At 37.7% G+C, this 23,658-nt stretch overlaps 1 protein-coding gene across 1 annotated transcript in view; it reads left to right on the top strand.

The window, feature by feature from the left end:
• The window catches only part of ATF6 (activating transcription factor 6), a 370,257-nt gene that overhangs the window by 49,698 nt on the left and 296,901 nt on the right, over positions 1-23,658 (top strand). Inside the window, exons 8-9 of the mRNA XM_007937768.2 lie at positions 17,952-18,137; positions 19,083-19,174. Of these exons, the coding sequence (XP_007935959.1) occupies positions 17,952-18,137; positions 19,083-19,174 (278 nt within the window). The remainder of the gene's footprint in view (positions 1-17,951; positions 18,138-19,082; positions 19,175-23,658) is intronic.

Here is a 23,658-nt window from a genome sequence, read left to right as displayed (position 1 = left end):
CCTAATCCCTTCGGCTGATTGCTCTTCTGTCTGGGTTCAAGACTTTTATCCCCTTTCTCCTGTTCTTCCGGCCTGCTACTCTGGGCGGGCCTGAGCTTCCTCTCCTCACCTAATCCCTTCAGCTGATTGTTCTTCTCTCTGGCTTCCTGGATTTTAGCATATTAATTAATGAATATTTCAATTGTGTATAAAAGGTAAAGACTAATTAGAACTTTTAAAAATATAGGTCAACAATATGTCATAGGTGCTAAAAAATGAACATAATGTTAGTCTGCATAGAATTTATAGAATTATAATATCTAGATCATGAGACATCCAGAGGAGCATACTAGTATTGGGTAAAGGGGGTCTGTAACCATGCCAGAGGTAGAAGAGTCGTTGAAGGGTTGGAATGATTCAGTAAACTGGAGGAGCGAGGACTGAAAGGAGACATGAGAGCCATCTTCTAGGAAATAAAGGTGTGATATGGAAAATAGAGGTGCTCTGGTGGCGTAGTGCCTAAAGCACTTGACTGCTAACCAGAAGGCTGGCATTTCTAACCCACTAGCCACTCCTCAGAAGGAAGGTTGGGCAATCTACTTCTGTAGAGATACTGCCTCAGAAACCCAAGAATGGATTGCTGTAAGTCGGAGCCAACTTGACAGCAGTGAGTTTGATTTTTTTGGTATGGAAAATAGGAGAACTGTTATGGTTCTTCCAGAGAATTTATCTAGAACTCTCAATCCTATGAATTGTGATATTCTCATAGTGTTTTAAAACCAGAAGAAGCCATCTTTTTTTTTTCCTTTTTCTTCCAGGCTTAATATCTCAATGATGAACATCTTAAGATTAGCAGTCATAATTATATGACCAATTTTGTACTCTAAACATATTTTAGTTAATTATATGTTGGTCTGTTAGCCAGACATCCATTACTAGTTCCTTGGTATTAGAGACCACGTCTTTCTGCTCTTAAGTACTCTTAAGGGCACTCTGTAAATTTGTTGAGTAGTCTGCTGGCGATGTCTCAGTCAACATTAAGGAACAGGGAATGTGTGAGATGAGAAAGTATAGAACCAACAAATGTTATCTTTTGTTTTTAGCAATATTTATTGGCTAGCGTTCTTAATACTTTTCAAATTTTAGTATCAGCAGTATTATAAAAGATTTAAGTCTTTTGTGTTTAATATAAGAGACTTAAAGATGATTAGAATAATTTTCTAGTCAACCTACAGTGATGGTCTTTTGTGTATTTTTACTTGGCCATCACACCAGGAAGTTAGCCAAACCTTTTCAGTATGAGTTTTCTGATAGAGGTTTTGACTAAATGTTTATTTCAAGTAAAGAAGCATCAGTCTGTCCTACCAGCTGGCCAAGTTACTCAGCAACCCACAAGTAAATCTTAAATGTATTCCAGAAGGAGCTGCAGAGGAGGACTTTGATCTTCTCACATAGTCTCCTGTGTTGGTAACTTGGTTGACTTCAGCAGTGTATGTATTTGTTAGACTCATGTCTTATTAAATTAGGATAAATGTGAATTAGTATCCTAATTCAAGGTGACCAAAAATAAAGGAATTTTTTCATATGCTTTTGTGCTTCTAAAGTGTGGTGAAAAAGTTGTAATTCGGAAGAAAATGAAACAAAACAAAACAAAAATGTGATCAGTCTTTTGTGGCTTTGCAGTGCTGACATGGCTTTTTTTCTACCTTTTTCAGTTCTTTTGGTTGGCTAGTTTCACTCTCTAGAGGCCTGCTACTGCCATAAGGAGCGTTTTTAGCATACCATATTCTGCAAACTGCATTAAGTGCCACATTTTCTGTTATGAAACAGTTTGCCTGGTTCAAATTATAATCTCACTCTTCCTGCCGTTTGCTGGTAAATCTATTCTGTTTGAGCCTTAACTCTTAGATACCTTACCTAAGTTTTCAAGAAATATGGTTTGCTTTTAGCTTTGGTTCTGGTGGAAAAAATGAGCATAGTCTCATTTCAGTGTAAAAATTCTTTTATGCAGTTTCTTTGTAAATGACAATCTTGGATCTACAAAGTTGACTTCACAAGAAAGCATGCTTATCTTTTTTAAAAAAGATTATTGAATGTCACTAGACATCAAAGCAATGACTTGGAAAGAAATAGTCTTCTAATATCTACATTACATTCACTATTTCCACTTACCCATCATAATCCCATAAGGTTCATGAACACATGATACCTCCCTGGTCTCAAGATTATGGAGTTTTGTTCTGTTTTGGTTACTGGGCCAATAAGGTAGGACAAAAGTGGTAAAATTATATTGTATATCTTCTACAATAGGCCAATGTGATGCAAAAACCCTAATGGAAATCAGTAGATAAGAATAATGGAAAGAAAATACACCCACTCCTCACTTATTGACTTGGTTAGGTTCCAAAGACTAGGTCAGTATGTGGAAATTGGCCTTATGGGAAAATGGAAGATTATCAGATCACAAAATAGAGGATGACTGCATCATTACATAACTGCCAAATCAACTGATTACATAGCTGCCAAATTAAATCATTACATAACTGCCAAACCACTAGGAATCATGGCCCAGTCTAGTTGACATATAATCTGAATCATCACAGCCTGGTCTCTTCTCTTACCTTGGTGTCTTGGTGTCGGCTGTACCTTGTTAATGTGCAAAGTAGTTGAATAGATTTTTTTTTTTTTTTTTTACTATTGTAAATGTGAAATGTAGAATAATGAGATAGTTGATAAGTGAGGAGTAGTTAGAATCAGGAACTAATTCAGAAACAGAAATAACCTGAGGTGGGAGGTTGATTAAGGGGTACAGGCTATACTGAGTACCCAGCTCTTCCTCCCAACCCTTCATCCCATTGAGCATCTTCCAAAACCTTTGTCAATTTATATCCCCTTACTAATTATTTATTTATCTATCTCAGTCCATACCCTTTGGGAGTCCCTGCTCTGGGTCACTGGAATCATCCTGAGAGTCGAGGTGCTAGGGGTGGAATCCCTTTCCACTACCAGCTTTCACAGCCTGGTGAAGGGGATCCCGTTCACAGCCATTAGAAATGGTGTGAAGGAGATTCCCAGGCATACCAAATTGTAACTTTATTTATTTTTTCCTTTGGAAACTTACACAGTTAAGTTAGTATTGTTGGTATTTCATGTACTAACATGTAAACTAATAGATTACTATGGCCTGGAAGCAAACTGCTCACTACTGAGAGAAAATTGTTGGGTCTTAGATTTGATTTTATCCTATTTACAAGCTAATAAGTTAGACTGTTACTGTTTTGTGCATGCTGACAGAAGGCATGTGATTGTGGTCAGAGATAAAGGACTTATTACTCATAGCACAACAAACAGCATGGTAATCAGCATCTTTGCATCAGTTCCCCTTGCCTTCAGGGCCCTTGGAGGTGATACTGAATGAGTCCAGAAGGAGGCTATGCACAGGTGTTCCTCTTTTGCAGTGGAGGAGCACTGAGCTTCGGGGAATCTACCACTTTTACAACAAGCAGTAAGCAAGCCTCCTCGTGCAGAGGGAGACATTACCTCATCTCTCATGATTGCTTGCTACAAACACAACCCTGAGAAATAGCCTGAGTAAAGAGTGGTCAAGGCACTGCATGCCTCGCATACCCAGCAAGATGTGTAGGAGCACAGCTTATGAGAAACCCGTAGAGGAGTGTCTCTCAAGAAAAACATGAGTCTAATATGTTTGCAGTTCAAAGTTACTCTTAGAAAAATAGAGAGTGTCTAGGTTCTTTTTAAAAAATAAAGTATAACTTCTACAGACATCTAAGTTGCGTGTTTTATCTGTAGCACTTAAGACTAGGTCCTCCATTAGGTCTAAGTACATGCTGAATTAAATTATGTGGCTAGCTTAGATCTAAGGTGATAAATAATGAATAGACACATTTTAGTAACTAAATTCTCTCTCTCTCTCTCTCACAAACACACACACACACACACACACACACACAACCCCATATTGAAATCACAGTATTTCTTAAGGCTGCAAATTAGAGGAATCCATCAGAACAATTTCAACAAGAAGGATTTGGAGATCTGAAAAATTACATAGATTTTAGTAAAAAATTAGTTCTGTGCTGCCCACTTTTGGCTTTGCTGCGACCAGGGACCCTTTGCAAAGCATGCTTTGTTAAAATGTTTGTAGTTTCTCTTTAAATGGCAGTTTGGGGCTTCTAAAATTTTATCTTGAATAAAGAGTTTGGCAGTTAAATTTCATTTGTGGTTATAAGAGCTTTGAAAATGGAAGTGAACAGAAAGTCCCCTCTCCCCTTATGTATTGCATTAGGATAGATTTATGTTATGGCAAATTTAGTATTCTTCATCACCCCATACTTTTAGCTTGGCATCTTGAGATAATTATTTTAAAGGGATATCGATTACATCTTAATGAATAGTGAAATACTTTAATTATTATCATTATTATTATTTTTTTCTAATTTCCCTTTTCCTGGGGACTTATTCTAGGAAGACAGGCCCTTTCAGCCCCACATGCTTTCTAGGAGAGATACCTCTGTCCTGGAGGTCTTCTGGGGTTGTGCCAGGTCTTGGAGCCAAATTGGAATTCTAGCAACTGTTCTGGATATTCCAGGAGTATGGTAGAGGAGCATGGTGGAGAATTTTAGATCAGGTCAATCCTTGCAATATAGAATTTTTTTAGCAGGGGCAAAGAGGCATTTCTACTTAATCTAGGTTGTGTTATGGTGGTAAGTGCTTCCTTGATGCAAAGAGGCATTTCTACTTAATCTAGGTTGTGTTATGGTGGTAAGTGCTTCCTTGATGTTTTGAGATATCCTCAGGAAGGACAGAGTGAAACAATAAACACCAAAAACCTCAGGAGAGACATCCCAGGGCTGTTCTTGTCCTGTGCATCTGAGTGTCAAAAGTAGGTCAGCTCATATCATCCTGGGGGAAAAAAAATTCTCTTTATGCCTATAAATCTGGAACCACAGCTACATAATTTATAATTAACTTTTGGGGTTGCTGTGTACCAGATTACATAATATGGCTTTTCTGGCCATACAAAAAAAACCCCAAAAAACCAAACTTGCTGCTGAGTCGGGTCTGACTCATAGCGACCCCTCCTTGGGTTTCTGAGGTGGTATCACTACAGAAGTAGATTGCCCAACCTTCCTTCCAAGGAGTGGCTGGTGGGTTTGAACCGCCATCCTTCTGGTTAGCAGTCAGGTGCCTTGGGTGCTATGCCACCAGCATCTTTGTGAACTCTGTGGTGGAATTTGCCATGAGCAACTGAGTAGCTCCTGATTATTAAAGTTATCCACCTGGGGTAGTTCTGTTGAGAGTGGCACAAAGCAGTCTTCTGGGAAGTTCTCTCTCTCAGGTGTGTAGAATTCTGATGTTGGGATTGGTTAGTTTGGCCACTCGGTCAGGCTCAAAAGGAGTCCTGCAAGAGGCAGAGAGAATCTTTCTGACTGCCACTTGAGAGACACTGAGAGACATGCGCTGCTGGGAGAAAGACAGAGAGAATGTCAGCTGAGAGACAGTGGGCTGAGAGAGACTGAGCATGTTCCTGAACTTGAATTTTAACCTCTTGCTTCCCTAATAAACCCTATAATCTGTGAGTTCTGCATGGCCACTGTAGCAAATTATTGAACTCAGCAGAGAGGTTGTGGTTGCTGCGGGAGGAATGGTTGCTGTCAAGGGTGGTGGAAGGGCTGGAGGAAAGCAGCATGTCTGGCCTTGCAGGAATAGGCCTTGGGCTATTTAATGGTGATTCTGTCTTCCTCTTATGTGGTTAGTGGAGGTCAGAAGATGCTGCTTCCCTGCCTCTTCTGCATGTATGATAGTGCAGATTAGCTTAGCCATTAGCCAGTGACTGCTGAGTGAGTCAGTTGAGATGGAAATGTGTGTCAATATAACTATGTTTAGTTGATTTCTCTAGTTTTTCCTTGTGTTAATGCTTCCTTAGACTGTCATCTGGCGCAAAATGAGAGATAGTATTTGTTCTGGTTACCTAGAGCTGCTCTAACAGAAACACCACAAATGGGATGGCTTTAACAAACAGGAGTTTATTCTCTTAGAGTTTGGAGGCTTTAAGTCTGAGTTCAAAATGCCAGGCTCTAGGGGCTGGGTGAAAGCCTCTCAACCTTGGTCTTCAGCCCTGCCTCCTGTTCCTGGCCCACTGAAACTAGAGGCTTTTCTTTACTCAGAAAGCTGCTGGCTGCTGAGACTGACAAGCTAAAGGTTGACAAGTAAAAAGGCATAGTCCCGATGTTACCAAACCACACGACAGGCCATTAGTTCAAGTCCATTGAAAGTCCCAAAGTCCAGAGCATGGCAGGCTGCTGAATTACGAAACAGCTACATGCAGGGTTCAAGTGTGCCATAAGCTAGAGACAATTCCCAAAGCTGTTTTTCATATACAGGGAGCAGACCACATACCCAAAGCAGCTACTCAGCTGCTTTAATAGATTCAGCCATGGAGTTGATTATCAGCCTCATCATGGGAATTAACTACATCCAGCTGCCCGGTCACTCAACCAGGCCCAGCCCAGTTGACATACAAACTTAACTACCACAGTATTTAATAAATCACAGTTACATGAAAAGTTGTACTTTCTATGAGTGTTCAGAAGAATAATTTCAGTTTAGTTGTAACAGCTTTTATTATCATCATTATTTGGCACTTAATAGTTTTATTCCAAAAGAATTTTTATAACTCACCTAAATTTTTCATGTTTTATATAAATCAACTTTACTTTGGTCTGTCCATGAAATATACTTTTGAAGGCTTTTACTAAATAACTTTTTATCTCTTCGTTGAGCTAAATGATCTACATTGCTTTTCTTCCTTTCATAGATTTGATTACTTTTTTTTACTTTTTTTTAACTTTCCTAACTGCTCATCTTGACGGCACATAACAACAACAACAGCAACAACAACTGTTCATCTAGTGTTCTTCCCCTTTTTCTCTGGCTCATTCTATCATATTACCCTGTATGGCAGGCTGTATAATAGCCCACTGAAGATGTCCACATCCTAATACTCAGAACCTGTGACTGTGTTACCTTATATGACACAGAAAGGACTTTGCAAATGTGATTAAGTCAAGGATTTTGAGATAGTCATCCTGGATTATCTTGTTGTTGTTAGGTGCCATGAGTTGGATTATCTAGGTAGGTCCAATGTAATCACAAGGGTCCTGATAAGAGGATCAGGAGCTGTAACAATGGAAACAAGAAGGTTTGACTGATGTGAAGAAGGAGCCAGAAACCAGGGAATGCAGATGGCTTCTATAAACTGAAAGAAAACCAAAACCAAAGAAACAGATTTCTTCCCTGAGGGGTCCAGAAGGAATACACTTTAATTTTAGACTTATGACCTTCAGAACTATAAGATAATAAATTTGTTTTAAGCCACTACATTTGTGGCAATTTGTTACAGCAGCAGTAGGAAGCATACACCCTGTTTTATATTTTCTTCATAGCAGTGATCCTTGTTAAAAATCATATCACTTACTTCTTGCTTTCTAAAAAAAATCACTGTCATAGATTTAATTTTTGAAAAATGTGTTTACCCTTATGGTACCTTTCTAAATTCTTCATACTCTAATTTACTCTGGTGGTATAGTGGATAAGGTATTTGACTGCTTACCAGAAGGTCAGTGGTTCAAGTCCACCAGCCACTCCACAGAAGGAAAATGGGTCAATCTACTTCCATAAAGATTTGCAGCCATGGAAAGCCAACGGGGTTGCTATGAGTTGGATTTGACTCAATGGCAGTGAGTGAGTTTTGGTTTCAGCAGGATGCAGTACTTCAGAAAGTTCTCATGGGCTTAGATTCCTTTTTTGTAGTGGCCTTTTACTCTGGAGTGACCATATTGCTCTTTTACCTTAGCTCTGTTAGATTCAGAAATTTATTGTCAGCCATTTTGAAATTGTTTCGACCTGATATATTTGTCAACCCAAATAACATTTTTTTTTAAATCAAAAAATCAGTTTTAAGGATGTAAAATATATATATTCATATACCTGAAATGACTTTTTTTTTTAAACATGAGAATTGCACCTATCTAGGAAATAGTTTTTTTGTGGTGTTATGAAATCTCGTACCTGTGCAATTCAATATTTGTGCCTTGTTGTTGGTTGTTATGTGCCGTCGAGTCAGACCTGACTCATAGCGACCCCTCCTTGGGTTTCTGAGGCAGTATCACTATGGAAGTAGATTGCCCAACCTTCCTTCCGAGGAGTGGCTGGTGGGTTTGAACCAGGGTTTGAACCACCAGCTTTCTGGTTAGCAGTCAAGTGCCTTAAGCCCTATGCTGCTAGAGCTCCCATCTGTGCCTTAGCAGCATTTTAATTTATCAATGGATGCTATAATCTCCAGATTTGTATTTCTTGGTCAGAGTGCAGACAGTGTGCCTTCTTCCCCCTCTAACATACACACACTTAAGTTTTTTTTTTTTACATTTGCCTTTCCCTTTTTATATAAATGAAGTCATGCTGTATTTGTCCTTTTGTGATTTTACTCAGCATAATGTCTTCAATTTCTATCCATACTGTAGGATGTATCAAGACTTCATTTCTCCTACCAGCTGAGTAATAGTCCATTTTATATACGTACTACGTTTTATTTATTCATTCTTTTGTTCATGGGCATTTAGATTGTTTCCACATCTTGGCTATTGTGAATAGTGTTGCAGTGAACATTGGTGTACAAGTCTTTTTTTGGGTCATTAGCTTGAAGTCTTTTGGGTACATACCTAAGCAGTGGTATTGCTGGGTCTATTTTTAGTTTTGTGAAGACCCACCACACTGTTTTCCACAGCAGCTATACCATTTTGCGTTTGCACCCGCAATTGATAAGGGTTCCAGTTTCCCCACATCCTCTCCAACATTTGTTAATATTATTTTTTAAAATCTTAGCCATCTTACTGGGAATAATGATATCTTATTGTGGTTTTGATTTGCATCTCTTTGATGGCTGGTGACGCTAAGCATCTTTTCATATGTTTGGTGTCCATTTGAATGTCCTCTTTGATGAAATGTCTTTTCTGACCTAACTCCCTCTTTCTTTCTGAGGTATAAATAAACCTGTGGAGGAGAAATGATTTTTCTAAGATCTTCCTGTTAGTTCATTACAGTGCTGGAAGAAGAAAAGTCACATGACTCCTGGTGTTGTATTATCCTTTCAGACTTATATGACTATTTTATACAACTAGTCAAAGTATTTCTAGGGACAGGTGGAGCAGAGGAGTTATTAATTGAAGGCACAGGAAATTTCTCTGAGGATACTTTGAAGACACTTGTGTACAAGCAATCATAAAAAAAAGAAGAAAATGAAGAGAGCTTAATATTTGTTTGGAACACATGAAGAAGACTAATTTCCATGTGATTGGAATTCCACTACAGGAAAAGAATGGACTAAGGTTCCTCCATACTTTAAGATGCTATGCCCACAGTGGTAAGGGCATTTAGTGGCTACTCCTGCCTTTGCTTCCCTATTGGCCATTTTTTTCTCTTCATTCAGTAGATGAGATTGGATTGGGCAGCATGGACATACAATCTAGAAGACACTTTGTCTGTTATCCTTTCTCGCTTTAGAAGTCATACTGTATGTCATAAAATCATCCTTTTTCAAAAAGAAAAAGAATTTTCACGATGAAGATTATTTTCTTGACTGCGAGTAAATGATTCAGGTTACTTATCAGCAAAAAAGCTTCTTTATTTAGTATTTGGTGAGTAGGAACTTGTTATGCCACACACACACACACAAAGCAGAGTAAAATAAAATTTTGTCTGTCTGGTATAGTGCCTGAGGCATTTGACTACTAACCAGAAGGCTGGCAATTCAAACCCACAGCCACTCCTTGGAAGGAAGATTGGGCCATCTACTTCTGTAGAGATAGCGCCTTGGAAACCCAAGGAGGAGCTGCTATGAGTTGAATCAACTCAATGGCAATGAGGTTTTTTTTTTTTTTTTTCCGTATCAGGAAATAGAGAACAGAAGAGGCAGAATAAATCTGAATTCCTCCTTTTTCTGCTTCACACAATTTAAGAGAAAAAGGAGTGAGTGTACTTAAGATTCTTAAGAGAAATAAAATTAAAATATTTAGTTTACTTGAGTGTTTAAATAGGGTTGCCACAAGTTGAATTTTGCTGATCATATTAGATCAGCTGTAGACATTTTTTAGAATATAAATATGTTTAGTATGTTATGCAATAATATGTTATGTAATAGAAGAAATGTGCAAGGAAATTTACTTCTTTGACTTTCAATCAATTTTAAGTAGACTTGAAGTTTATTTTTTAATTTAATTGGAATTTTTTTTTTTTTTTTGTTGGATGTGAAGAAGCGGTTAATCAATGGCAGTTCCTGTTTTATCTACTATTTTAGAGGGAAAGATTCCACAAACTGAGAATTAGATCTGATAGAAGGTTGTACAATAAACCAGTGATTCACCCATAAGTTATTGATATTTGATGTGACTTGAGTTTTTGTGAGACATTGGAATGTATTTCTTAGCATAAAGTGTTGTCATTTGCTGTTGAGTGATTCAGACTAGTAGTGACCTTATAAGACATAATAGAAATGCCCCACAGGGTTTCATAGGGTGAAATCTTTACAGAAGGAGCCCTAGTTGTACAGTGGTTGAGTGCTCAGTTACTCAGGAAAACATGAGTGGTTTGAACCCACAAACTGCTCTGCAGGAGAAAGATGTGGTAGTCTAGTTCTGTAATGATGGTTGTTATTAGGTGCCGAGTCTCAGCCTTAGAAACTCTATGGGGCTGTTCTATTCTGTCTTACAGGGTTGCTATGAGTCAGAATTGACTGTATGGTAACGAGTAATCTTTACTGGGCTTGAACCTCCAACCTTTCAGTTAGCAGCCGAGCACTTATTGCACCACCAGAACTTCTTAGCATAAAAATAGTCCAATTTTAATATTACTTTAATTTATAGCCACTCAGGACTTGGAAGCTCATCTCTTAGCAACATCACAGATTTAAAGGTCTAAGTAGTCTAATTTGTTTGTAAAAGGAGAATATAATATCTTACAGTGTTTATCAATTGATAAGACTTTTAAACTTAAAAACAAAATGGGAACAGACTTGGAAGTTTGACTCTTAAATTGATCCAACCTTCAAAAAGAACTGGTCAATTTGTGAAAAATCTCCTTTTACATAAGTCTTTCTTGTAGTCAAATAAACATTTGCTTACTAACGAAACACCACATTTTATAGTGTAGTGGCACTAAAAAGGGAGAATATTTTCTTTTTCCAAGGCACAGTGGTTGCTGGGAGAGTTGTCTGAAGGCAGGATGACCAGCAGTAGGCACTGGCCAGCTACGCACTCATTTCTGTCTATGTTAAATCATGCTATATGCCCACGGGGGAGATGTGTCAATTGACTAATGGGCCAGAGTTCTGATTTTATGTTTTCAGATTGCTAACAGATTAAGCTTCCAGATACAAGCAATTCCACCAAGTGTTTGTTTTCAAATAGTCACATAAAATATCCACACAATTCACAGAGGTTAGAGTACTGTGCTGTGATGCAGGACTTCATATTTGCTATTTAAAGGCAGTGTGGAGCTGTTGAAGTACCACTGGGTATAGAGTCAAATGACCTAAGAAGTAGCCTTGGTTCTGCTACTTTCTAACAATAGATCAAATGATGAGGCATATATTAAAGAATTTTGAAAATATAATAATTCTAACAAGAAGAGATTAATTAAATATATTATAGAACATCAAGATAATTGAAATACTATGCTGCCATTCTTGTTGCTTGTTAAAGATGACCAAGATGCACTATATGTGCAAAATCAGTTTACAAAATGTAATTATGATGCAGTCCTTTTCTTTGGAAAAGAAAATAGCACTCCCCTACAAAAAGATACGAAACAGCACAATTATGTGTGTGTAGTTTGAAAATCACAATTTTCCTTGCCTAAACCCTAACCAAACTTACAGTCATCGAGTTGATTCTGACTTATCGTGACCCTCTAGGACAGAGTAGAACTGCCTTATAGGATTTCCAGGGCTGTAAATCTTTAAAGAAGCAGACTGTCTCATCTTTCTCCTGTGGAGCAGATGGTGGGTTCGAACTACCAACCTTTTGGTTAACAGTTGGATACTTTAACCACTGTACCACCAGAGGTCCTGGGAGCTCTGGTAGCATAGTGGCTAAGGCACTTGACTGCTAACCAGAAGGCTGGCGGTTCAAACCCACCAGCCACTCCTCGGAAGGAAGGTTGGGCAATCCTACTTCCGTAGTGATACTGCCTCGGAAACCCAAGGAGGGGTCGCTATGAGTCAGGGCTGACTCGACGGCACATAACAACAACAACAACACCACCAGAGGTCCTTAGAAGTACATAATAATTTAAATATTGCATATTCATATAGCTGAAAATAGCTTACTAATACATAACATTGGAACTCTCGTGATGCCTGTGGGTTTCATTTATTTTTACTGTTTTTATTCTCTGTATTAATTGGTAGTTGCTAAAATGGCGAGGAGGCCACATATTCTGACCTCCTCTAATCCCACAAGAGGAAGACAGGATTACCAGCAGTAACCCAAGGCCTATTACTGCAAGGACAGACATGCTGCCTCCCTCCAGCCCTTTCACCAACCGTTCCTCCCAAAGCACCCACCACCTCTCTCCTGGGTTCGATAATTCACTGCAGTGGCCACACAGAACTCACAGATTATGGGGTTTATTAGGGAAGCACCAGGCTACAACTCAAGTTCAGGAAGAACGCTCAGTCTCTCTCCCAGCCCACCGTCCCTCAGCCAAAAGTCTCTCACAGTCTCTTTCCCAGCAGTGCTGGTCCCTCGGTGTCTCACTCAGTGATGTGTGTCTCTTGTGTCTCTTTCCCAGCATCACGTGTCTCTTTCAGGGGTGCATGTCTCTTTCGGCAGCACGTCTTCCTCAACCAGCAGTCAGAGAGAGAGTTCTGCCTCCAGGAGGCCTCCTTTTGAGACCGGAAGGGTGGTCAAACTAGCCAATCACAGCATCAGAACTCTAAGCACGTGAGAGAGAGTGGGAACCTCCCAGAACATTGTATTGTGCCATGCCCAACAGAAATAACCCAGGTGGGCGACTTTAAAATCAGGATCTCCTCAGTTGCTAATAGCAATTCCCACCTTGGAGTTGACAAAGACTTATGGGTAGAAAAGCCACACTAAGTAATTTACTACACCGCAGTAGTATTAAATGTTTACTTAATTTTTAGAACTATTTTTCTATGGGGAGAAATGAATATTTATTCACAGGTAGTTTTCATATTTTTAATAGAAGGCGTGTGCATGGAAAGCCTTTGAAACTTTAATGCTATGCAATATGCAGGTGCATTTATTGTTTATAGAAATGCCTAATCCTTCTTTGAATTTATTAGTATGCCATTTGTAAGCCTCCCCAAATTCCACAGAGTAATCAGCCTTTAAAGTAAAGTTAGCTTTTATCCAACTTTTCATATAAACTCTACCATCTGGGAACTTTCTCTGTTATGTGCTTGTTCAGTGTTCTGTGTACTTCAGCACTCTAGTATTAAATATTAATTATGGACACTGGCATTCTCCATAACAATGAAGATCACTAAAATGACAGTAGATTGAATGAAATGGCTTTGTCCAGAGAAAAATTTGAACTTGGTGAATAGTGCAGCATGGCTTGTCACACTGCTCTTGTGTGTGTGTGTGTGTGTATTTAGCATCGATGAAGAGTATGACAGATATTCTATGGGGAAATTTTATAGGTGATAGTTATAAAAGATCAGGATTCTGTAACGTTTCATTTTAAAAAAAGGTTAAAAAAACCCCAAAACAAAACAGAAACCAATGCCTTTATTTGACGTATCATGTAATTTTTTTTCCGTGTGGGTTCTGATTGAAAGGTTGTTGACAGTATTTGGGCTGGGGGATCTCTTGGTGGGCTTTGACATACCTCTGTTTCTAGGAAATATAGTTGGAATGGATGTTGTTATTAAAAAAAATTGATATTAAATTATTGAACTTTATTTCCTGGTCTCTTTAAGAGTTAAGTATTGAATACCTCACAGTAGAATATTTATTTTTTTAAAGTCCACTACAAAACATATAACCTGTTGCCATCAACTTAATTTCAACTCATGGCAACCTCATGTGTGTCATGGTAGAACTTTGCTCTATAGAGTTTTCAGTGACTGATTTTTCAGAAGGAGATCACTAGGCCATTTATTGAGGTGCCTCTGGGTAGACTCGAACCTCAGACCTTTAGGTTAACATCTGAGCATATTAACTCCTTGTATCACCCTTGGACTCCACAAAGCATATTGTTGTTGGTATGTGTTGTCGAGTCGGACCCAGCTCATAGCAACCCCTCCTTGGGTTTCTGAGGTGATATCACTATGGAAGTAGATTGCCCAACCTTCCTTCTGAGGACTGACTGGTGGGTTTTGAACTGCCAGCCTTCTGGTTAGCAGTCAAGTGCCTTAGGCACTATGCTACCAGAGCTCCTCACAAAACATAGAAGTCAGTAATTCAACCATCTGTGTACTTAATGCTAATTAAGTTAATATTACTATTTGGGTGCTTTTTAGAAATCATTGCAAAAATATTTTTACTCAGTAAGTTTTGGTTATGGTAGATATTATGGATATTAAAATTAGTATTAGACATTGTTTTGGCTTGCAAGGTATAATATCTAGGTGGAAACAAAGAGTTTCTTGAGACAATTTTTGAAATAATTGAAACCTTTAGAGTGTTCAGATATATCAGAGTGGGTTAGAATAATCGGACTTTGGAATACCCCTTGAATGGGATTAGTGGAAGAGAAGTTATTCCTAATGGGAATTTACAGTATAAAGAAATAAATGAGTTAGACGTGTATAGATCACTGAATAGCCTTAAATGGTGAAGTGAACTTTTACAAAGTGAGGGATACCTGTATTTTATTGTGGTATTAATTTGTATTTCTCTACTGTAGGAGCTCTGGTAGCATAGTGCCTAAGGCACTTGATTGCTAACCAGAGAGTTGGGAGTTCAAACGCACCAGCCACTCCTTGGAAGGAAGGTTGGGCAATCTACTTCCATAGTGATACCGCCTTGGAAACCCAAGGAGGGGTCATTATGAGTCGGGGCCGACTTGACAGCACATAACAACAACAACAGTGATCACTGTTATTAAGCATCTTTTCATGTGCTTATTGGCTATTTATATATCTTCCTTGAAGAAATGTCTATTCAGGTTCTTTACCCATTTTTTAATCGGGTTGTTTGTCTTTTTGTTGTTGAGTTGTAAAAATTCTTTATAAATTTTGGATATAATACCCTAATCAGATATATAGTTGTCAAATATTTTCTCCCATTCTGTAGGTTGTCTCTTCACTTTCTTGATAATGATCTTAGATGCACAAAGTTTTTAATTTTGATATATTCCAGTTTATCTGTTTTGTCTTTTGTTGTTCATGCTTTTAGTGTTATTTCTAAAAACTCATTGTCAAAAACTAGGCCCTAAAGCTTTACCTCTGTATTTTCTTCTATGAGTTTTATGGTTTTGGTTATTATATTTAAGTTATTGATCCATTTTGAGTTAATTTTTATGTATGATATAAGCTATAGTTCCATCTTTATTCTTTTGCATGTGAAGATTCAGTCATCCCAGTACTATTTATTAGAAAGACTATTCTTTCCCCATTAAATAAACTTGACGTGGTTGTCAAAAATCACTGGCCATAGATATATGGGTTCATTTCTGGATTCCCAATGTTATTCCATTATACTAATATGATTATATTCCACTATACTGATATGATTATCATAGATTAATGTAGCTCTATAATATGTTTGGAGATTAGGAAGTAGGAGGCTTTTTTTCAAGATTATGTTTGCTATCTGGGGCCCCTTCCAATTCCATATAAATTTCAGGATTGGCTTTTCCAGTTCTGCAAGAAGGACTGAAGAAATTTTGATAGGATTGTGATGAGTTTGTATCACATTGGGTAATGTTAACATCTTAACAATATTAAGTCTTCCAATCCATGAACACAAGATATTTTTCATTTATTTAAATAGGTCTTTAATTTCTTTCAACATTGTTTTATAGTTACCAATTTGTAAATCATTCACCCCCCTGGTTAAATGTCCTAGATATTTATTCTTTTAGATGCTATGTAAATGGAATTATTTTCTTAATTTCCTTTTCAGGTTGTTCATTGCTGGTATATAGAAATATAGAGATTTATATAAAATATGAATATAGCGAAAATCAAAAAATATGATTTTTGTGTGTTGGTCTTATACCTTGCCACCTTACTAAATTCATTTATTAGCTCTAGTAGTTTATTGTGGATTCTTCATGGTTTAATATATATATGGGATCATGTCATCTACTAATGGAGTTAACTTTACTTCTTCCTTTCTGATTTGGATGGATTTTATATTTTTTCTTTCCTCATTGCTCTGGCTGAAACTTTCAATTCAGTGTTTAATTACAGTTATGAAAGTGTTATTTATTACAAAGTGTTATAATAACACTCATTCATTTTTGTCATATTCCAGATCTCAGGAGGAAAGCTTTCAGTCTTTTATATTGAGTATTATGTTATCTGTGGATTTTTCATAAATACTTTTAGTTTTATTGAGGAATTTCTCCTTTATTCCTAATTTGCTACATGTTTTTTTTTTTAATCGTGAAAGGGTATTGAATTTTGTCAATTGCCTTTTCTGAATCAGCTGAGATAATAATGTGGTCCTTTTCTGTTCTATTAATGACTAGTTTTTGCAATGGGATACCATGGTACAAAATATTTTTGTTCTCTTTTTAGAGGGAGAAGTTACCTTAGAAATGATAGATAGGAAGAGATTGAAGACAGTTAAACTAGTTAGGAGGCTGTTGTGGTAGTCAAGGGACGAATTAATGCGTGCTTCTATTAGGAGGGTGGCAGTGGGAAGAGAGAGGAAAGGATACTTGAAGCACATTTTTACTGTAAGAAACTTGTTCATTACCATATATACTCAATGCATATTTTTTTGAGGAAATGAGGGAGGGAGTGAATATAGATAATAAAAGAGAAGTAACAGCTGATGGTCACTCATTTCTTTATATTCTGGGAGATAGGAGCCACTGATAGAAATGAATACATCCAAAAATCTAGATAGAAGGAGATAATGAATTTGAAATGACAGTGACTTCATTAGTAGAAGTGACCTTAAAAGTAATTGGAGATATGCTTCTGAAACACAGTCCATTAATTCAGGACCAGAGATACAGATTAGAGTATACGTATATATACATACATTCATAAAGGCATGTTCTAAGAGAATTTTTAAAGAGAAAGTTGGGAGGTGAATAAATAAGCCTTAGAAAACACCAGAAGAAATCATTTAACTTTTAGGTTTTAAAGAGAAATAGTTGCTGTTGAGTCAGCTCCTACTCGTGGTGACGTATGTAAGACAAAATGAAATGTTGCCTGGTCCTGCATTGTTCCTCATGGTTTCTCGTGTGTTCTTCATTGTGGTGCCTATTGTAACAATCCATTTCCCTGCGAGTGTGTCTCACCCTTGCTGACCCTCTGCTTTACCAAGCATTATGTCCTTCTCTAGTGATTGATCCCTCCTGGTGATATATCCAAAGCAAGTGACTCAGACAGTGCTCTGTTGTGATCCATAAGGTTTTCACTGGCTAATTTTCAGATATAAATTGTCAAGTCTTTCTTAGTCTGGAGGCTCCACTGAAACCTGTCCACCATGAGTGACTCTGCTGGTATTTGAGCTACTGGTACCATGGCTTCCAGCATCATAGCAACACATAGTCCTCTATAGTATGACAAACTGACAGATGTAGAAAACCTTATTTAATCACTTGATTTTCATTTGTTTGGAGTGGTATTTTTAAAACTTGGTTTAATATAACTGGTAGCCTATATTTTGAACATTAGTTCTTTAAAAATAATTGTAAAAATCAGTATCTTCTGATCTAACCAGAATCACTGAAACCTTCTCTAGATTGCTGTGCTAAGGAGACAGCAACGTATGATTAAAAATCGAGAGTCAGCTTGCCAGTCCCGCAAGAAGAAGAAAGAATATATGCTAGGATTGGAGGCAAAGCTTAAGGCAGCCCTTTCAGAGAATGAGAAACTGAAGAAAGAGAATGGATCGCTGAAGCGGCAGCTGGATGAAGTTGTCTCAGAGGTGGGTGCTAGTGATAGAACTAGGAGGAGAAGGGTGATAGTATTCTTTTTCCTGATCAATTAGTTGAGAAATGTTAACATTTTAGTTTATATTGTGCAAAATAATAATGGTAGGAAAAACAAGGTACAGTAAGTTCTGAAACATTTACAGTGAGCATAAAGCATTTGGTAAAGGACCTTTTGAATTGTACCTCCCACTCTACATACAGAAGTTGTCTTGTTTTCCTGGATTTTTCCCCAGTCATTACCTTAGTACCCTCTTTTCTGACTAAATGAATCATAGCGAGGCTCCTAGATAGTCCCACCAGGTCTGCCCCTTTAAAAAAGAACACAGTATAAAATAAACGTGTTTTTCTCTTTTTTCCTGTCCTCTTGACCACAGACAGTATGTTACTTACACTCTGTATAGAAAAGGCATGCTGATCTCTAGAAGGTTACTCTCATTTCTGTTCATGATATCTCCTGCTTTCAGGATTTCCCATTACAATGCTGTCCTGAACCAAATAGATGCCTAGTGAGTGTGGTATCTTACTGTCTTCCTATCTTTTCCTATCTTGGCACTGAACATGTGTGAGTTCTCTAGCATGTTTTTGAAAAACAAGCATGTAAAAGACAGGGAGACAAACTACCGAAATGTTTCAAAATTCTCTAAAAGATTGATAAAAATATAAAATTGTTTAATTCTTTTCTTTTGAGTAAAGAGGAGACTGCAACACAATGACTACAGTCTTGTCTCTTCTGCTTCTCTCTATTCTCTTGGCTCAAAAAGGGAACTTGGATGGCTCTGCTCTAGTTTTTTGAAAAGTACTGTTTCCTCACATTTGAGTTGTATTTTTAAATAAGACAAAGTATTTGTATAACTAGGAAAGAGGGAAAATTCTTATCTTAGATGTTACTTTTTGTGAGATTAATGTGTAATTGTATTTTGTATGGTCATTTCTTTTAGAACCAAAGGCTTAAAGTCCCCAATCCAAAGCGAAGAGCTGTCTGTGTGATGGTAGTGCTGGCATTTATAATCCTGAACTATGGGCCAATGAGGTAAATGTATAGATACTTGTTTTGGACACTGATGCTAAAAATTTAAATTCTTGCCTTATTTATTATGTTTTAGCTCTAGTCAAATGCTGGAGAGAAACTGATTTGTTTTATTCTTCTTGGTGAGATATTATGTAAATGAGAAGAAAAGATAAGAAAGATTGGATCCCCTTTCTTGTTTTCCTTCTCCTTCTACCAAGTTATGGAAGAAATTTCATGTTTTTTTTTTTTTTTTTTTAAAGATAGGAGGCCTTAAGTTATTAAACATGTCACTAATGAAGCAGTATAGTATACTCATTAAGAGGATGGGCCTTGAAGTCAGACTGACTGAGTTCAAATCGTAGCTCTTTAACTTAGTAGCTTTGTGATTTTGGGCAAGTTACTTAATCTTGTTGTGCCTTGGTTTCTTTACCTTTAAAATGGGTATAATTATAATTATTATTAAAATCCTACTTCACAGTTTTTGAGTATCAGTGATTTCAAGGCACTTGGGTAGCTTCCTCCCTCATAAGAAAATAAGAAGCTAGAGGAGAAATGATCAATTTCTGGTTTAGCAAGCTTGGAGTGATACCCAAGAATCTAAATATTTTAAGTGTTCTAGGTGATTCTGGTCTAAATTTTTAGCTAATCACAGCTTGAGAAATGCATCTGTGACTAGAGTCATAGATTATTAGAATTGAAAGGGATCTTAGAGATCTTTTTTGTCTGATTCCCACTCACCACAGGGCATTCAACACATGAACACATTCCCAGCAAACATATTAGGAATTTGAATAAGACTCAGACAGTGTCCATGCTTTCTAAGATCTCATGATTGAGCTGAGAAGGGGGACATGTCAATGGATGACTGCAGTACAATGTGATAAGTATAATAATAGTAGTATGGACAAAGTAGTAAAAGAATATAAATGAAGGTGCATGAAACTGAGAAGTTTCATGTTGTATGATAGGTGCTCAATGCATTTTTTGGTAATGACAGCATAATTAGGGAAATCCTCACAGAGAGTTAAATTTTGAAGTGTGATAAGAGTGTGCTAGGTGAGAAATAGAGGAAAGGCATGCTAAACAGAGAACAGCATATTTAAAGGTGCAATTATAAAATGTTTCTCTTGTACATGTGGAAAATGTGTATGAGGGAAGTCTGGCTAAAGGTCTAGGTGGGGGCCAGATAATGCAGGGCCTAGTGACCTCCATTTACTGATGTGGCAGGACTCAAAGTGGGAAGAAACAGCTGCAAACATTCATTAATAATCAGAACATAGAATGTATGAAGTATGAATCTAGGAAAATTGGATGTTGTCAAAAATGAAATGGAATGCATAAAGATCAGTATCCTAGGTATTAGTGAGCTGAAATGGACTGATTTTGACCATTTTGAATCAGACAACCATATGATGTACTGTGACGGGAATGACAAATTGAAGAGGAATGGCATGGCATTCATTGTCACAAAGAATGTTTCAAGATCTATCCTGAAGTACAGTGTGGTCACTGATAGGATAATATCCGTATGCCTCCAAGGAAGAACAGTTAATACTACTATTATTCAAATTTACACAGCAAACTCCAAAGCCAAAGATGAGAAAATTGAAGATTTTTACCAACTTCTGCAGTCTGCAATTGACCAAACATGCAATCAAGATGGGTTGGTTATTGGAGTACAAAATGGAGTCTCGTCAGTAATCACCACGCTATTTCCCTCTAGCAACTTAGTGCTTGAAAAACTAGGTACAACAGTTTGAATTAGGGATTTTGGTGCTCTGAACAGCTCACTGAGTCAGAGTGCACCAAACTAAGAGGAAAAGAATTAGAGGAAAGTTACAGGAGAAAAAACCAAAGAGGATCTACTGTGTGGAACACGGACAGGCAGCTGAGAAAGGCCATTAGAGACTTCCCTGGGGGACCAACTGGCAGGCGAGAACGGCCACCCAAGACCCCCAGGATCAAGGCAGAAGACACCCCCTATCAGCATACCAGCGAACCAGCATACCAGCAATCACCACAAGGATCAACCTTCCGCACCTGATTTTAGTGGTAACTTGGGTTGGCTAGGTGCAAACGGGTACATCCAGCACCACTGAATCCCAAGCAGAGAGCCCATTGGTGCTCCAGGAGGGTTGGCTTACTCCCTCCTCAGTAGGTCACTGAAAAGGTTTGGGTCAGCTTAGTGGCACTGAGAGGTCTGCATGTGACTTTATCACTAATATTGGGACTATAGATTTCTAATAGTCACTGTCCCAACTCCAGCGCAGTTGAAACAGCACATCTTTAGCGCCACAGGTGGGTGGTCTCATAGACAAACTCCCAAGCTGATCGTGGTTTGGGCGGGTTGAGCCGGTGCTGCAGGCAGGCGGCGTGCAGCAGATCAAGGAGTTGGGAAGTTGCCCTGGGTGGGTTTTTTGGTGCTGAGGGGCCTCAGGCGTGGAGGTATTTTGTGTGTGTCTAAGCCTGACGGAGAGTGACGACCCCCTAACAACTGGAATCTTTTCTGAAATTGTGCCATGGGCTTGTAAGTAACAGTAGACACCATCTGTAGCAGCCTGCTCAAAGCCCTAGAAACCATCCCTAGCAACAGCAAGCTTTCCTTTATCCACTCCTACTTTCTCACTCACCCAGTAGAAGAAACCACATTCAGCCAGCATAAAAACTCCCGGTTTGAACTCTAAACTCTCTTTACAACAAACAGAGACTCTTATCCATATTCCTCACAGTGACTCCACTAACGCAAAGAAAACTGCAGAGTGACCCAGCGTACCTGAATTAATAACTAAAATTAATACACCAGTTTCACCTTTTCAAAATATTAAACCATATAACCAAGACAAAACAAATCAACTATAAAGAAGAAAAGGGAAAAAGCATTAGCCAACAAACCAAACTCAGCACAGAAAAATATATGGACCATAGAATCACCAACATCATGACAAAAAACAAAACAAAACAAAAACACTAGAATGACAGCAATCAATTCATACTTATCACTAATTATACTCAATGTGAATGGATTAAATGCACCTAAGAGAAAGAGAGTGACAGACTGGATAAGAAAAGAAGACCCACCGATACGCTGCCTACAAGAGACCCACCTTAGACACATAGATAAAAACAAGTTAAGAGTTAAGGGGTGGAAAGAATATACCAAGCCAATGGAAACCAAAATAAGGCAGAAGTAGGAATATTGATCTCTGATAAAATAGGCATTAAGGTGAAAGACATCATGAGAGATAAGAAGGGACATTATATGATGCTGAAAAGATCAATTGGCAAAGAAGACATTACAATAATAAATATTTATGCACCCAATGAAAGTGCTCCAAAATATGTGAAGCAAATATTAACTGAATTAAAAGGGATGATAGACAACTCTACAATAGTAGTGGGAGACTTTAACATGCCACTTTCAAAGAGGGACAGGTCAACTGGAAAAAAAACTCAGCAAGGATACAGAAGAACTCAACAATGCAATCAACCAACTCAACCTCATAGACATATTCAGAGCATTTCACCCAACAAAAACATAATTCACATTCTTTTCCAGTGCACATGGATCCTTCTCCAGAATAGACCATATGCTAGGACGTAAAACAGGTCTCAATAAATTCAAAAGCATTGAAATACTGCAAAGCATCTTCTAGGACCACAGTGCTATAAAACTAGAAATTAATAATAGGAAGAGCAAGGAAAAAGCATCAAACATATGGAAGTTGAATAACTCACTGCTCAAGAAATACTGGGTAACAGAACAGATAAAATCTGAAATAAAAAAAATTCCTAGAAACTAATGAGAATGAAGATACATCCTACCAAAACCTATGGGACACAGCAAAAGCAGTACTCAGAGGACAATTTATAGCAATAAATACATACATCAAAAAAGAGGAAAGAAACAAAATCAACACTCAAACTCATCAACTCCAACAACTAGAAATAGAACAACAAAAGAATCCTACATTATCTAGAAGCAAGGAAATAATAAAGATCAGAGCAGAAATAAATGAAACAGAAAATAATAATAATAAAAAAAAAAACAGAGAAAATCAACAAAACGAAGAGCTGGTTCTTCGAAGAGATTAATAAAATTGATAAACCATTGGCAGACCTAACAAAAGAAAACAAAGACAAGATCCAATCACAAGAATTGTGAATGAAAATGGTGTCATCACAACAGAAACTGAAATTAAAAAGATACTGACAGAATATTATGAAAAATTGTACACTAATAGACTTGAGAACCTAGAAGAGACGGACAAGTTTCTAGACTCACAAGACCTACCTGAACTATCCCACTCAGAAATAGAAAACTTGAACACACCCATAGCAAGGGAAGAAATTGAGCAGGTCATAAAAAAACTTCCCACAAAGAAAAGTCCTGGCCCTGATGGCTTCACTGGAGAATTCTATCAAATATTCAGAGAAGAGTTGACACCTATGCTACTCAAGCTATTCCAGAACATAGAAAAAGATGGAGTACTCCCAAATTCATTTTA

This window comes from Orycteropus afer, unplaced genomic scaffold (assembly GCF_000298275.1).
Source record: "Orycteropus afer afer isolate SDZICR_OR568_19922 unplaced genomic scaffold, OryAfe1.0 scaffold00044, whole genome shotgun sequence".
Lineage (NCBI taxonomy): Eukaryota > Metazoa > Chordata > Mammalia > Tubulidentata > Orycteropodidae > Orycteropus > Orycteropus afer.
This window is presented reverse-complemented; position numbering and strand designations above follow the sequence as displayed.